The sequence below is a fragment of the Prionailurus viverrinus genome, chromosome F2 (genome assembly GCF_022837055.1).
Source record: "Prionailurus viverrinus isolate Anna chromosome F2, UM_Priviv_1.0, whole genome shotgun sequence".
NCBI lineage: Eukaryota > Metazoa > Chordata > Mammalia > Carnivora > Felidae > Prionailurus > Prionailurus viverrinus.
The window spans coordinates 74,761,169-74,777,754 of record NC_062578.1 but is presented as its reverse complement, the minus strand read 5'-3'; the positions used below and the strand labels follow the sequence as shown (position 1 = coordinate 74,777,754).

The following is a 16,586-nucleotide window of genomic DNA, read 5'->3' as shown; positions in this document are numbered from 1 at the left end:
GCTCCTACTTCTACAAACATCTGCCCAAAACTGCTTGCCTGTGCGTAAGTTATCACAAAAACAGAAAAACAAAGGCCACGCCTTAAAGCACAAAGGAGCCAATCGTCAGAATTAACAAAAACAGAAAACTCAGAGGGAAGTTTAGAGGCCATTTAAGCCACCTCCTCATACTGCAAGGGCATCTCCAACAGGCTCGACTTCTCCAGTGATGGGGAGCTCATCACCTCAATCTCCATCAGAGCGAGATCACCAGTGCCTTCCCCTTTCATCATCTGACCCCATCTCCTTCTCGCCCCGTCCCTCACTGGTCCCCTCAGGATGCCAGATGCCCCGATCCATACTGAAGGCTTCCCTCAATCCCTTCTGAGCTGGGCCCTCTCGTCTCCTGGACTTTGCCCATGTAGGAGGGAACGTGACTGCCTCCTTCATAAATCAAATCCCACTCCTCCAAGGGGGTCAGAGGTCAGAATTCCACGGAGACTCAGCAGTAGGGATGAAGAAAATGAGGAATGACCACAGAATCAATCGTTAAAACAAAACACAACTTAATATAGCACTAGCCGCTTAGAACATGGCATTACTATCTTGAACCAACGGTTAATATTATTATAATCCATGAAACTAAAGGAAATCTACCCCTGTGGATGGACTGCAATTCAGGGACGGTTGGGTTCACAGACCACTATGCAGAGTGACTTGAGGGGCTCTAGGAAAGGCAAACTGTCTAAAACACTTCTCCTAAATACTGGTCAAATCGTCTGAGAAACAACCATTTTCTGGTTTATCCGCTTGTTGAAATGTGAAAACTCCTGTAGAAAATATCATATTAAAGTAATATCAAGTATTTGCAGCGTGAATTATTTTGTCAACTCCTCAACTCCATTTAAATGTTTTATTCATTTATTTTGAGCGAGGAAGGGGCACAGAGAGAACCCCACGCAGGCTCCACACTGCCAGCGCCGAGCCTGACGCGGGGCTCGATCCCACGGACTACGAGATCATGACCTGAGCCGAAATCAAGCGTCGGTCGCTTAACCGACTGAGCCCCCACCCCCCGGGCACCCCAACTCCACTGGGTCTGACGAGAGTTCTCTAGCAGAGCACTAGGAAATAAAACAATAAATAAGCAAGGTGTATCTCCTCCGTGACAGCTAGCTGGTCAGGGCTGGTTTGAGAGTGGGAGGGAAAGAGGAAAGAGGAACCACTTCTGTCGTCAGAGAGGCCTGCCTTGGGATGGGAGTTGCAGCGGGGAGGTGGGGTGCTGAGAAGCAGATAGTCATGAGTTTCCCAGAGTGGGCTGGAGGCCAGGAATAGGAAGGGGGGAAAAATCGGGAGGAACCAAAAGCTCCCTCCACCTCACAGTTTTGACTGTGCTCATTTTTTATTGGGTAGTATCTGATTGATTCCAGGCTGAAAATATACCTTCTATAGCTAAGCAAGACACTTGAAAGAAATCTTTAAAGCTAAAGCCAAAACAACCGAAACCAAAAGGTAGGTCTTAAGCTGGCATATTTTCTTCTTGGTTCTGTCTCCCTTAAATTTGATTGAACAATTCCCCGACGGACCAGGTACACAACTGGCACTAACCATCTGGGGAGGAAGTTTCTGTCAAAAATCCTAAGTCTTCTCTAGCCCCTAAGGTCTAACAAGGGTTCAGGACACAATCAATCAGCAAACATTAATCCAGTGCCTCCTGGGCTCGCCATGTACAGCTGCACAGGTTGTACACTGTACTATATCGCAGGGGCAGCTTTTATAAATATTACCTATGAAAGAGATCCCTTAGAACGGGCAGCACTTGACCTAATTTAGCTGTTCCAACACTGCCACCTTCACCAGGCACCGGCCGAGGCAATTTTACACGGCACATCTCTTTCAAGCTTAATAACAACCTCATTGAATTAGGCATCATCATCTCCATTTTGAAGGTGAGGCACCTGAGACTCAGAAAGTTTCTTTAAATTGGTCAAGATCGTTCATTGATACACCTTTCCAACAAACACTGAACCTCTGTTAGCTTTAAATACTAGCCTAGAGCAAACTGAATATATATGTATTAAACCCAACAAATTCTAGGGGCGCCTGGGTGGCTCAGTCAGTTAAGCGTCCGACTTCGGCTCGGGTCATGAGCTCACGGTTCGTGGGTTCGAGTCCCGTGTCAGGCTCTGTGCTGACAGCTCGGAGCCCGGAGCCTGCCTCAGATTCTGTGTCTCCCCCTCTCTCCAACCCTCCCCTGCTCGCCCTCTGTCTCTCTCAAAAATAAATAAACATTAAAAAGAATTTTAAACCTAACAAATGATAAAGAAAATAACAGTCAGTGTCTATTATATACCAGGCACCGTGCTAAGTATGAAGGATCAAGCCACAAGTTGTGAACTCAGCTTCTGGGAGCACGAAATCTGGCAAGCAAACAGCAGTGCCCTCATTCATTCAGTAAATACCTTGCGAGCACTCACTAGGTACCAGGGAACCTTCTAGGGGCTGAGGCTACAGCAGTGAATGAGACACCGAGCCCCTGTCGCATGCAGTCTCCCTTCTGGGGGAAGGGCAGACGAACATTCAAGACGTAAGCAGGTGAGAAAATTTCACAGCAGACAAGAGAGCAGGCTGAGGGAGTGGAGAGTGCCCAAGGGGGCTGCTTGATGCGGAGTTAGGGGTGATGTCAACTCAGAGAAGGGGCCCCACGGAAACGTGCTAGGAGGAAGTCCCGTGGTGCAGGGCTGTCTGTGGGCTCTGCTCACTGCCGTAGCCCCTGCACCTAGCGCCTGGCCCAGGGGAAATGCCCACTTGCAGAATGAATGAGCAGATAGATGGGGGAGTGGCGGCCAAGGCACGAGAAACCATAACCGTGGCCCCGATCCTGAACCCCAGAAGCTGGCGCGATGCTCCCGCCCGCATCCGCGGGGAGACGTGAAACTGACCACCTGGGGGCCGCTTTCCTCACATCTCCCGTTTCCTTCCACCCGCCGCTGCTGTGGCTCCGGTTCGCCAGCTGTGTCCTTCTGCTCCTCAGCCCCTGGGGGTCTCGGAAGGGAGATCGGGGCTGAGGTGGGGGGGGGCGGGGTGGAGGGCTGCTGCTAGTAGAAAGCTGTGCCCCAAGCCCGCTCAGCCCTGCTAACTGCAGCTGCCCAGCCAGCGTGGTCCTGTGGGAGAGGAGCCTCCAGGCTGCATGCCCCGCTTGGGGAGGGAGCTTGTCCCTGGGGCACGAGACCCATCCCCGGACAGCAGTTCTCAGGGGGTGGCTGCAGACTCTGCACTGGGAGCCCCCGCGGCGGGTGCACACGCACGGAAACCCTGTGCGGCTTTGGGATGGAGATGCACGTTTTCCACGGGCTCTTGGAGTTGGTGCCTGCTCCCTGGGGACTTCTAGCCCGAGGACCCGAAGAATTAAGAATTAGCCCTGGTGTGGGTTGCCGTGTCACCAGTCTAGTGACAGTGCACCTGCACGGTCTGCAGGAGCCCCTGCGGAGTCCGTTAAAGCCCTCCAGCCCTGCGGAGCACGCTGTGACGTTGGGAACGAGCAGGTCTGCCCGGCTACAGCGCATACTCCCGGCAGGCTGGCCCTGCTGCTGGCCCCCGCAGGGACAGTGGCCCTCCAGAAGGTCACGCCCACATCCCCGTGTCGCCGAAATAAAGGCGGAGAACATGTGAAGGTCATCCCAGCATCCCTGAAAGGGCAGCGGAGGCCTCTGTGCCACTGAGACCACTCTGCAGCTCACCGTGTCCTCTGGCCAGCCCTGCACCTTCCCTTTTCCCCCCTTCCCCCCCCGTGGGTGCCTTTGCACCTCAGTGTCTGACTCCTGGGGAACCCAGCCAGCCACACTCAGCAGAGCGGGGAGACTGGGTTCGAATTCGGACTGGGTCTGAATCTCTCCTATTTGCTAGCTGTTTGAACTTGGACCTCTCTGAGCCTTAGCTTCCAGGTCTGTAGGATGCACGTAGTCATGCTCACAGGGCAGTCGCGAGGGTTAAAATACGGAAAGCATTTAGCACAGTGATTGATGCGACAGCCAACGAGTAGGAGTTTTTAAAGTATATAGGTCTGTACCTCTGCCCTTAACTGGCTGTGACTTACTAGAGCCATCTTCTCTCTCTGCCCGTTTCCCCTTCCACAGAAAGATGGGTTTGGACTTGTGAATTATCGCCGACATTTCTTAAACACTCACCCTTTATCAGGTTTCGTGCGGAGCCTTGTACTTTTTCTTCAGCACAAGCCCACTAGATTCATCTCTCTTGTTTTCTACCATCATCCCCCCTTTCAGAAAAGCAAACGGAGGCATCGCCAGGCTGAGAAAGACCTAGAAGAGGACTGGGAGCTGCATGGACCGACTTCAAAGCCCGTGGCCGGGCCATGTCCCGATGCTTCCCTCACTTGGAAGATGTGCAGGCTCCCTGCCAGCACTCACATTTTTTAGGATCACACCACTCTCCAGCTTAATAGAAAACACTCGCAGAAAAGATCAACCGAATTCCAGCACCCCACTGGCACAGCGAGGCCAAGTTGATGGACGGTAGTTGTGTGGCCTGAAAGGCTGTCCGTGCAGACACTTCCATCACCTGGAATTCAGGCTTGTAGCTGTCCCCGAGCTCGGGGAGGGAGGCGGTGAGGAGAGGAGCTGGAGGGCTGGGCTGGGGCCAACAGCAAGGAGGCACCTTTCTCCCCGCAGGGAGCAAACTGTGTCATACCTGCCGCTCCAAGGGGGGCTCCCGCTCGAGAGCCGGGAGCATTTTCTAAGGGGCATTTTGGAGTGTCTCGGGGTAAAATGAACTGAGAAGACAGATACAGATTTTCAAAGATTCATAATCCGTGTTTTCCCCTGGTGGGCAATCCAAATACTCAATTTGCTTCAGCGGCACCTCTGAGCAAGTGCTTCTGAAATGGTAGATGAAAAGCGACATATCCGTTGTCGTGGGAATAAGCCCGCGGAAGATCCGGTGTTTGGGCAGGTGGGAGAGGGGGAGACTGAGGCACCTACAGTGGGCTCCTGCCTCTGAGAAGGTGATTCCTGCTGACCCTGAACGTCCTCTCTGGATTGCTTGGTCTTTTAAGAAGCAACGGACATCTTCTTGTATAAAGAAATGACAGCTTTCCTGTTTCACTGGTTTTTAAAAATGTACAAAATTTCCCCCAGCGAGTAAAATGGTATTCTATATACAGATAACACGCCTGTGCACGTTTTCTCAAAATCGAGCTTGTCTGTCCACCGATGCATTCCCCTTACAGCCCCAAAGGAGGGCTTTTGAACAGTCTGAAAGCTCAGTGTGCAACTGTGTAAAGGCCTTCAGGGAAGTGTGGCAGCCAAGGCACCTAGCTTCTGGCCCCCGTCCCCCATCCGGCCTCTCCCTGCCCCTCGCTGGCCTTGCAGTCCTAAACAACTTCTCTTTCTATTTCATCCTGCGCCACACTGATGCCCACCTTTGGGCTTCTCTTTGCACACCTCCCTCTACCCAGATGCTTCCTTTCCCCCCCCTTGACGTCTGACGCACGTATGCTCCTTCTCTGTGTCGCAACGTGGGGCCGTGATGCACTCTGGTACTTTCCCTGTCTGTCTGCGGGGAATCTGGGGGAGGCTTCCCGAGGCCCCCACTGTGGTAAGTGGCTCGGCTCCTTCAATTCTGACTTCCTGTGCCTTCCTCCCAACTAGAAGGCCGGCCCTTGTCCCTGCAGTCAAGACCTCTGGCCCCCAGCACAGCGCCTTTTCTGGAATGTACGTGACAATTCAGAATCCATGACCCGAAAAGTGGCTGGCAGAGACATATGCACGGAGGGGAACTAAATTGAAGGGAAGGACGAGCGGTTTGGCCCTAACACGTTTCTCCAACTCGTCCGCCCTAGAGCTCCCTGCCACGTTCACCCGCCCCCACCCCAGGTCATCGTACCAAGGTCTAGTGCCAAACCCAGTACAGAGTCTCCTGCCAGCCCTGTGCTCGAGCGAAAGCCTTTCCCTATGGCCCTTCTGCCTCATCTCACTGATGAGCCTAGGCCCACCATATGGAAATGTCTCCAACGTCTGAACGCCCCAGGCTGTTTCATGCCCCTGGGCCTTTGCACACACCAACCACTCTCTCTGAGGGAAAGGCGTACTGAAACGTGGCCATTGGACAAACTCCTGCCACCTTCAAACCACCTAGCGTGTTAGAAGCCTCCCCGACTTGTGAGAGCTCGGAAGTCACCTTCCCCTTCCCCTCACCCCCACTGACCCATCAGCGCGTCAGAATCCTTCTTCAAAGAGGCTTTGAATGAGTGGCTTAATGCGCACCAACTCATCACAAGACACAAGGCCAAGCGGTAGATGTCCGGACAAGTCTAGGGCTGGAAGTCTACCTCTGCCACCCTTTCCAGAAACTCAAACCAGATGTTCTTGTCTAACTTGGAGGGGGGCCAGAGGCACGGGGGCTCAAATCCCAGGGGTTCATTTAACCTCTCGGATCCTCAGCTCCCTTATTTGAGAAACACACCTCACCACCATCTAACTTTCTGATGAGCACCAAAGGATTTGTAAAATGTTTGGTGTTTAATAAATATTTCCTTTCCTCTCCGGATAGGAAGTGCATAAAGATGAACATTTTGCATACACGTGGGGTACACACGCAAGTGTGCGCACGCACACGCACTCACGCACGCACAATCCGTGTCAGAATCACCCTCACATATCAATACCCCGGAGGCGGCATTGTGCCCTCGCTTGACTGCCGTCAGAGGAACATACCCAGACTCTCCACGCCAATTTGGGAACTCTGAGCCCAGATGGAACGCACACTCCGACGTCCCTCCTGCTTTCAAATCGCACTTGTCAAAATCACACTTGTTTCAGAAGCCTGTGACATGTCACTCCGCCTTGGAAACTTCAACTCAGATCCACAGACTGCATGTGTGAAGGGGGATGCGAAACTTTACATCCTTTGCTCCCTTGTGTTGGTAATTCGAGTCCCAGGAATACAAATTATCAGGGGAAAAAAAAAAAAAAACCAGAGCAGAAGCACCGCAAAAGCCCCTGAAGGTGTTCACACTTTGATTTGTTCGTATCTAAGAGTATGCATTTGACATTCAGATCCTGGAGCATTCTTTATCTACGCGCTGAATAAGTAACACTTTTGTAATGAGAAAGATTCCAATCTTGGAATCAAGATTTCCAAGATGGAAAAACGAACTCACTGCTAGTGAGGATATCACCAGAAACGACGCTGGAGACTAATGTGGCAACACAAAGCTAGAGTCTTAAAATATAAAGTGGTCGAACCCAGTAATTCTGCTTTGGAGAATGTGTCCCCCGGGAAGTAACCTGGACATTCGGAAGAGCTTTATGGACCCAGGTGCTCATTATGGTATTTTCATAATGACGAGGAGTCATAAACAATCAAATGCCCAAAAATAGTGCAAGTTAGTGAAGTGCAGTGTGAAATGTGGAAGCTGACAACACTGGCCCGTTTTCGCCTGCGTCTTCCTCACCAGATGGGGAGCATCACGAAAGTAGGAATGTGGACAGAGGAATGAATGAATGAATGAATGAATGAACGGATGAATAGATGCATGGTGAATGCATTATTCAGAGAGATAAGTAACAATTTGGAAATATATACCTGATGCTCTGTTAGGTAACAATGAAAGAGTAACATTGTAGAGAGATTACAAGTACTTCAGACCACAGGAAAGGCTAAGGAGATTAGAAGCAACTAAATCAATGTTTGAACCCACATGACTTCTAAGTAACTCTTGTGATTTTTTTTTTTCTCCTCTCTTTCCGCATGGTTCGAACATTCCACAACTAACTGAGAGTAAAAGAGGGCCTGTCTCTTGAGGTCTGTGTGAAGATCAAATGCTTGGTGCAGGACGGAGGACAAAACGGACAAAACACGTTGAAACGTTTCGGAAAAGATTATACGATCGCATTTAATTCAATGAGGCTCACGTCTCTTCTCTCCCTCCCACAAAAATGAAGACAAGGAATTTAAAAAGTCTAGACCCACAAAGATGACAAGAGAAAACAAGAACGGGCAAACAGCAGCTAGACACTTCGACAAATTTTTCAGTGGGGCAAAGAAGAGGGAGGTGTGTTGATGGACACGTCAGCACAGAGGAGCTAACACTCCAGGTCCCTGCAGAGCAGGTACGGACCCGACCTGTGTTTTTCACGGGCACCCCAAGAAGCCCAAGAAGGCGGGGGGGGGGGGGGGGGTACCATGGAAGGCAGGGGTGGAACACGGGACAAAGACAGGAGGGTCCGCTGCCCACACCCCGTGATTGGTGACGGCAACGGGAGATCCCTCTTGCTCCCTGGGGCTCCCCAGTGAGCCACATGCCCATGGACGGAACAAAAATACTCTTGTTTCGACCCCAAGTCTTGACACGACTAGATGTTCGAGACAAAGAAGGAAAATTGAAAAAGGGTGCTACGGGGCGCCTGGGTGGCACAGTCGGTTAAGCGTCCGACTTCAGCCAGGTCACGATCTCGCGGTCCGTGAGTTCGAGCCCCGCGTCAGGCTCTGGGCTGATGGCTCAGAGCCTGGAGCCTGTTTCCGATTCTGTGTCTCCCTCTCTCTCTGCCCCTCCCCCGTTCATGCTCTGTCTTTCTCTGTCCCCAAAATAAATAAACGTTGAAAAAAAAATTTTTTTAAAAAAGAAAAAGGGTGCTACAAGAGAACCTCGACTCCTCACCTATCAAGACAGGAAGGAACCCCACGGTCACTTCCAAGATTGACAAATCGAGGAGTAGCAGGACTCGTGTGTAAGGTGGAAGGGGAGAGGCCAGGGCGAGAAAAACGCAGCTGCAAGAGTTAACCACAATAGCCTCTGGAAGCAGAAATGGCAGGCGGTAGACGTGGGACAAGGAACCGGTCGGGTTTTTCTAAACCCTGAATCTCTGGAGACGATGTGATCATTTCAGTTGTCTTTACGTTATCTTGATAAACCTCAAGATCAACTCTGACCAAAGTCTGGTTGGGATACGTGTCCCCTGCTTGGTCGAAGCACCCCCTCCGCCATTCATGACATGACAATGGCAACTCCTATGTCACAGCACTTTAGAAAGCTGACACTTTGTAGTCCTATGTCAAAGTCCTAGACATAAAGTCTCCAAGGGTTTAGACACAGATAGAATTCTGTATAGACTGTGCAGAAAATGTGTGTGTGTGTGTGTGTGATCTCCGAAGTTAGCTCTTTGAACCAGGTGGAAGAAACAACATGGGCTGAGGACATGTATACTTTTAGCCGCGGCCTTGGCTAAATGATTCCTTCCTACGCAAGCTCTATATTCTGTCTCTTCAGCCAGCACTGTAATGACAGATGTCTGGAGCTCCTCAGACATCATGTCACAGGGCAGGAATTAACGTCGCTTGGGCCCTTCGAGTCATTTCCTGACTCAGAGAAGGCAGAACAGGGCCTTGCATCCAGGCCCTCGCCCTCCGGCACCACTCCCAGCTCACCCGCCTCCAGAAACCACTGCGCCCACCTGCCTGCACTTCCTGCTGCCTCGTGACCAGACGGGGCATGGCGGGGGCGGGGGGCGGGGGGGGGGTGGCAGCCTCAGTCTGGGCCATGCTCCCGGCCTCAGGGCCCCGCCTCAGATGTCACCGTGCCACCCAGTGCACTGAGGGCTGTGAGCCTCTACTTCCCAGCACTAGCTGGTTCTTTCCCTGTTTGGCCACGGGGCCACAGTACCTGACATTGGCCTGGGACCGTGCAGGTCTCGCCACTCCTGGACAGGGTGAGAACAACCCTCGGGATGAAACTTGCAGGCACGGGACCCAGCCCTCCTCTGCCTCCAACTGATTGCACTATTGGCCAAGGCATTTATTCACTGGGAGTCGGTTTCCTCATCTGTGAAATGGGCGTGGGGCCAGCAGGGCCCCATCTATGCGTGTGTGCAGTTGCCAGGAGCTCAAATCAATGAGCGTGAGAGGCCCAGGCGAGCTCTCAACCATGGGGCGAAACTAAGAGAGAGAGGAAAAGAAGGAAAAGCAAGGTGATCTCTCTTGACAGAAGCTGAAAAGACAACTTACCTTTCTCGGGGAGGAAAGGCAGAACCGCCAAGGGGCAAAAACTGGGAGCATCGTTCTGAGCAACTGAAAAGACGAAGAGAGGCAGCCGGTTAGGTCCCCTCCACCCTCATCAAAGGTGTCAACAGGGGCTCACGGCAGTAATGGCAAAATCGGACCTGGAAGGCAGACGGGCTGCGTTCGGCCCCCGAGACACCCTGAACTGGTCAGGATGGGCTAGGTTGGGCCGAGGTGACAGTCACATCTCAGCGGCTTAAAGCCACCGCCACCCAGGGTGGCCTCTGTCTCGTACCATGCGTCTTCCGTAGGCGGGATGGGGCTTGGCTCTGTGTCATCCCCCCAGGGCCCGGGGGGAGGAAGGCTCCCCCACGCCCCCCCGCTTCAACAACACTGAGGCAGGGAAAGCGAATGCAGAAAACCTCGCTCTTCTCTGTGGCTTCTGCCTACAAGGGACACATCCCTCATCTGCACACGGGTCGCTGACCAAAGCCAGCAATGAGGCCGGGGGCTGAGCAGGTAGAGTCCGGCCATGTTCTGGGGACAGGCAGAGGACGGTACATGTGCTTACAGCCGTCACTTTCCGACTCCGTTCACTTGGGCGAGGCACTTAACCCCATGTTTCCACACGTGCGCGATGGGACAATACGACCCACCATGGGAATCGCGTGAGGATGACAGGAGATCCCGTAGTGCCAGGCACAGGGTAAGAGCCCAGTAAATGACAGGTGCTCCTGGCAGGCAGGTTGGCGGGGGGCGGGGGGGGGGGGGTGTGCAGAGCACAGACTTTATGCAGACAGACCTGGGCCCGAGTCTCCATGTGCCACTTAGAAGCAGCGTGGAAGGACCAGTCATCTGACTTTTTCTAGACCCAATTTCGGCATTGACAAAATGAGGATGTTGTAAAAATTACAGAGAAACCCGCACACCCGGCAGATGGTCCATAAGTGCTAATTATCTTCTTCCCCTCCCCTTACTGAACAGATCGAAAGTTTCATCATTATGCTCTCCCAGCGGCCCAAACCAGGATCTCCATGCATGCTCGGCTGCGGGGGGCATGGTCAGCAGTCAAGGGCAGGGCTCAGGGGTCAACTGCCCAGGGCAAGACTGGCTTGGCCTCTTCCCTCTCTGTGCCCTCCAGAAGTTATCTCGCCTCCCTGTCCTCAACGTCCTTGTCTGTAAAAAGGGCTTGCAACAATACCTCTCTCGGGCTCGTGAGATGTAGATGAGTTGGTACGCGTAAAGCTTTGGGTATACAGTAGGCAGGCACTCAATAAATGCTGGCCATTATCCGCTCTTATGGTGACACACTGCTGTCCTATTCTCCCTCCATGAAAAGCATGCATTAGAGTCACAATCTAGTCGGGTCCCTAACGTGTTGCCCTCCCCCTGCCTTCTTCACTTTGGTCAGGTGAGCCATAACCCAGCCTCTCTTGGTTCTAGAACCTCCAGTTGCATTGTGTTTTGTTTTGTTTTGTTTTGTGTTTTGGTATGGTTCCACCTGCCTGGAAACACCTGTTCCCCCCGAGTCATTCTAAGGCCCTGGTTGCCAGGCTTGGTGACAACCCCGAGCCAGCCCCACCCGCATAGTGTCTGATTCAGCAGGTCTGGGGGACTCCCTGAAATCTGGCCTCTCTAACAAATTCCCAGGGGACACCGAAGCTGCTGGTCCGAGGACACACTTTAAGGACCACTGAGCTACGGTGTCGTCGGTCATCTAACATTCTGGGAGCTCCTCAAGCAATGCTCAGAATTACTAACCACGGCCATGCTCCGCTGCACCCAGTGGGCCAGTGTGGCTGGCCTGTTTAAATATCTGTCTTTCCTGGAAGAGAGCGGTTCTCAGAGCAAAGATCCTGAGAGTTGACGCAGACTTTGGAGAACAACTAGACCATCTATATCAAGGGCATTCAATTGTTCTCACCCTTGAACCCAGTGATTCTGCTTCTGGAAATGTATCTTGAAATGCAAAGTGAGCTCAGCTTGCAAAGGAAACATTTATGCTATAACACTGTATTGAATTGTACTGTATTGTATCATGTTGTGTTGTAAAGAATGCATATGGTATACATATAGTAGACGTTTATTTCATGGTACTAACTAATCACCAGGAACTATAGAAATTTCTGACACCATGAGAACCAGTAGGCAAGCCGCAGCACATTCCCAGGGAGCACCACCCAGCGGCTCATCTCAGCGAGCACCACCAGGGAGCATCACCCAGCGGCTCATCTCAGCGAGCACCACCAGGGAGCATCACCATGAAGCTCATCTCAGCGAGCACCACCAGGGAGCATCACCCAGCGGCTCATCTCAGCGAGCACCACCAGGGAGCATCACCCAGCGGCTCATCTCAGCGAGCACCACCAATGAGCACCACCAGGGAGCACTACCAAGCAGCTCGTCTCAGAGAGCACCACAAGGGAGCATCACCATGAAGCTCATCTCAGCGAGCACCACCAGGGAGCATCACCCAGCGGCTCATCTCAGCGAGCACCACCAGGGAGCATCACCCAGCGGCTCATCTCAGCGAGCACCACCAATGAGCACCACCAGGGAGCACTACCAAGCAGCTCGTCTCAGAGAGCACCACAAGGGAGCACCACCCAGCAGCTCATCTCAGAGAGCACCACCAGGGAGCACCACCCAGCGGCTCATCTCAGCGAGCACCACTAGGGAGCACCACCCAGCGGCTCATCTCAGCGAGCACCACCAGGGAGCATCACCATGAAGCTCATCTCAGCAAGCACCACCAGGGAGCACCACCCATCAACTCATCTCAGCGAGCACCACCAGGGAGCATCACCCAGCAGCTCATCTCAGCAGACAACAGATCACGTGGCTCTACTGCTGTTGCATTACTTACCCTTTCTCACCCCCTCAGCAGTATTTCTTAATAGGGTTTTGCTTTTGGGGTAAGACAGACAGAGAGCAACTTGGTGGCCATGGTGGGGACATTTCCACCACGGCAAGTGGCAATCGCCACAAATCAGGGCTTCCACTCACCCTCGCCAGCTGTGAAATATTGGCCAGCACAGCACAGAATGGGGTTCACAATAGGCCCTATCTCGTCAGGGGTGCTTGGGGACTAAAGAAGATGCTGTTGTGAAATGCCAGCCTGGTGCCTGGAGCCAACCTGGCGCTGAGCGCTTGGCAGGAGCTGTGGGCAGGACGCAAATGAGGACAGAGAGTGGGCCATTCAGTAACCCTACCTCCATGTGGTAGTTTCGACATGGATTGCAGACAGGCCTAATTGCATGGGCTTTTCATTTCCTACCCAGGTTATGTTCCCTTATCTAGAATTGCTGTAAGGTCCAAGTGCATTTGCTTAGCAGGAACTGTGTGGCTTCGACTGTTTTTTTTAGAAGCCACATTTGACTTTATCAAGAAACCAGAGACCCTGCCCCGCTTGCCAGCCATGCACAGCTGCGGAGAGAACGGGCAGCCTTCGTTCTCTTTAAAGAGCAAAGGGAAGGTACGAGGGCCCCGGGGGCCCGCCCTTTCCAGAAAAGCCGGGGCTCTGGGGCACTGCTCGACCACAGAGCAGCACTGGCCACTCCCACCCGGGATGCGAAGCGGGTGTGCTCCCTGGGCCCTCCTGCTGGGGCAGGCCCGTGAACAGCCTCTTCTGCATTCACACTCTCTCAGCCTGAGCCTCTGTTCTGCACCGACACATGGAACTTTCTGCTCACTGTGGACCGCAGAGTCCCATAGTGCATTGCCGTGGGCTCTCTGGGGCCCCCTGTTGGTGCTCCCAGACAGGTTTGTGCCTCTCTCCTGGCCTTTGTTCTGTGAATAGCCTGGCACCATCGTTATGCTGTGACTGCCCCATTGCCTGTGTGTGCGGGTCTCTGAAACTCTGAGGGCTGTGAGGGCAGGACCCTGGCCCACCCCACCTCCGTAGCCTGCTGCCTGTCCCCACACAGTGGTCACTGCTCCCATCAGCCCACTCTCCTTTACCCCTGGAGACACTTTTGCATAATCCCTTGTAGAACAGAATTCTCTTCCCCTTTCGTGCTCCAGAAGCCCCCTGACCCCACCGTCATGCAGCCCCCACAGGAACCTCAGCTACATCTCTGCTTGCAGAGAGAATAATTATCTCCTCGCAGGAGGATAGGAACACAGCCCATTTCACAGGGGTTAGCAAATTAATACAGGGGGAAAAAGCACTCTTAGGTGGTTTCTGACATATAGTAAGCACTTAAGAAATGTTCCATTTCTCTTGTGTCCGGCCCCTCAGCCCAGCTAAACCCTCTGCAGGCAGGACCTTTTACCTCCCATGTTTCCTCGGTGTTTAACGTGTATCAGGAGTTCGGTGAGTATCACTTCCCTTCCCCTGCCTCAGGGGCGGTTCTTCAGACACGGGTCCTGGGTTATGCCTCTCGTCTCTGGCTCTCAGCCTGGAGTCTAATCTGGGGCCTGTGGTCAACACTCAATATAGATGTCAACAGACTAAAAGGCCAAGCCGTGGATCTGAAGCAAGGGCCAAAGCCTACTATGGAAATTCTTTCCAAGAATTCCTCCATAAAAACTTACGCTGTGTGTGCCAAAACTGATGGAGAGGAGATTAGGGTCCTTTCCACCCTTCATGGTTCAGGTGGGCATATGACAGAGTCAGAGTTCAGACCTAGGTCTTTCTGACTGACTGAATCATTATGTTATGTGGTTGGGTCTGAATAAGATGTGATTCCTGTGTGGCCTTGGGCAAGTGACTTAACCTCTCTGAACCTCCCTTTCCTTATCTAACAGCATTTGTGAAGATTAGATGAGATAAGGCTTATAAATGCTTTATCCAGCCAGGCACACGGAAAGAGTCTGATGAATACGGGCTGATTAGGAACACCAGAGGCCCTGGGCATGGCCAATGCTCAGTCCGTGTCCTTTGAAAGAGAGCACCGCTGTGTATTTTTAATTCCCTGGCCCGCAGTTTCTGGACAGAACTCTGAGTCCCCAGCCTGACCCCACAAAATATATATTGGAAAAAGCTAGGGGTCTGTGCCATCCGATGAAAAGAAACAGAACAGATGGAATGAACTGGGACAATGAGCACCTTGGGTTCTTCTCTCTGCCACCTCCTGCCATGATGTTGTAACGCCCTGGTCCGACTCCCATGATATTTCTGAACAAATGACTTATATCTTAAGCTTCTTTTTACCCAAGTCTTCCCTGAGCCAGATGAAGATTCTCGAGAAAGACATTTTTCAGTCTTCTGCGGGGTGAGGAGATGGGAGGGGGGATGGGAGGAGAGACGGGCGGGGAAGCTCTGAAGACGAAGGGTTCCATTTCGAAGCCCCCGAAATACGCAGGGCTGGCCCTGGGGTCTCCCCGGGGGCCGTAGTGCTAAGCAAGCATTCACTTCTCCCCTGTCCCTGTGAGTTAAAGCCTATATGGAACATTCTTCTCTAAATAGAAACCCAGCGAGGCTATGTCATCATACAACCCTGATGTTCTTCCTAAAATAAAACGGGATGTTAAAATAAAATTAAAAGCATGACCCTGACCCCCAGTGAATTCAGATCAAGGATCAGTCACAAGATGCTCAAGGTAGACATCAGCGGGGAAGATTCCATTCAGCCTGCTAGTCATTAACTCCACATAAATCTGCCTTAAAGCCAAGGAATGCCTCGGGGGTTAGTAGGCTCAGGGACAAGGGCCGGGGCCAGATTCTACCACGGAGCCCCATCCCAGCCCCTTCAAGTTGGATACAGCTCTGGAGCAAGAGGCCACACCACTGACGGGTTTGGTCTCTTAGCTTATTAGTTAGTTTTATTATTGTTTTTTCAATGTGTTAATAAATTGCTTATTAGTTAATTGAGTTAGGGGAAAACCGGTCAAAGGGTCTGGACATTGTCACATCCAATCACTCACGGGATGGGAAAGACCTGCCAGCAACGTGGAAACGGAGAAGAGTGATATCTAGGGTCACCAGCTCTGGCCTTGCAGCCTGACTCTAGTTGTGTGGTTTGGGGTCTAGTAGCTCCAACTTCCTATGCCACCCTCTCCTCATCTCGAAATGGAGGAGAGAATGCCTGTTCATGGGTATTAAATTCCATGCCCCCGTAGAAGCCCCGGCACGTGCAGGCACGCAGCAGACACGTAATATCAGTTTTCCCCTCCTTTCCTCCTTTGGGGCAACGCGTTGCGTTGGGCGAAGGGTGTAGAGATCCAAGTTATAGATCTCTAAGATTCCTCCAAACTGCACATTCCATGAGTCCCATTTCCAGGACAAGTGCCCTGGCAGGGCCAGCATCAGTCCTATATTGCCTCTGACACGAGGGAGGAAGCCATGATTGGAGATAACGAACCTCATCTCAGCCTCTCCATTGGACACCTACTCAGAGGGGGTTTTCAATCTTTTTGTACCCAGCACATCCTTCTGGATTTGCTTCCGGGACACAGGGTGAACGTGCCCAGTCTCCAGGCAGCTCCCCACTGTTCCCCAACTGTACCCGCACCTAGAAACACCTGGAAGGTAGGAGCTGACGGGACCAGAGTGAGTCTCAATCACTGTTCTACCAACAGAGAAACAGACGCAAGGGAAGACTTTCCAAAAGACAAACATAGAGTAGATGGCATCATCCCACGCAGACCAT

General features: G+C 52.3%; 1 protein-coding gene across 1 annotated transcript in view; it reads right to left on the bottom strand.

The window, feature by feature from the left end:
- TG (thyroglobulin) overlaps positions 1 to 16,586 on the bottom strand; it is a 254,365-nt gene that overhangs the window by 139,448 nt on the left and 98,331 nt on the right. The window contains exon 35 of the mRNA XM_047842433.1: positions 10,000 to 10,062. Within this exon, the coding sequence (XP_047698389.1) occupies positions 10,000 to 10,062 (63 nt within the window). The remainder of the gene's footprint in view (positions 1 to 9,999; positions 10,063 to 16,586) is intronic.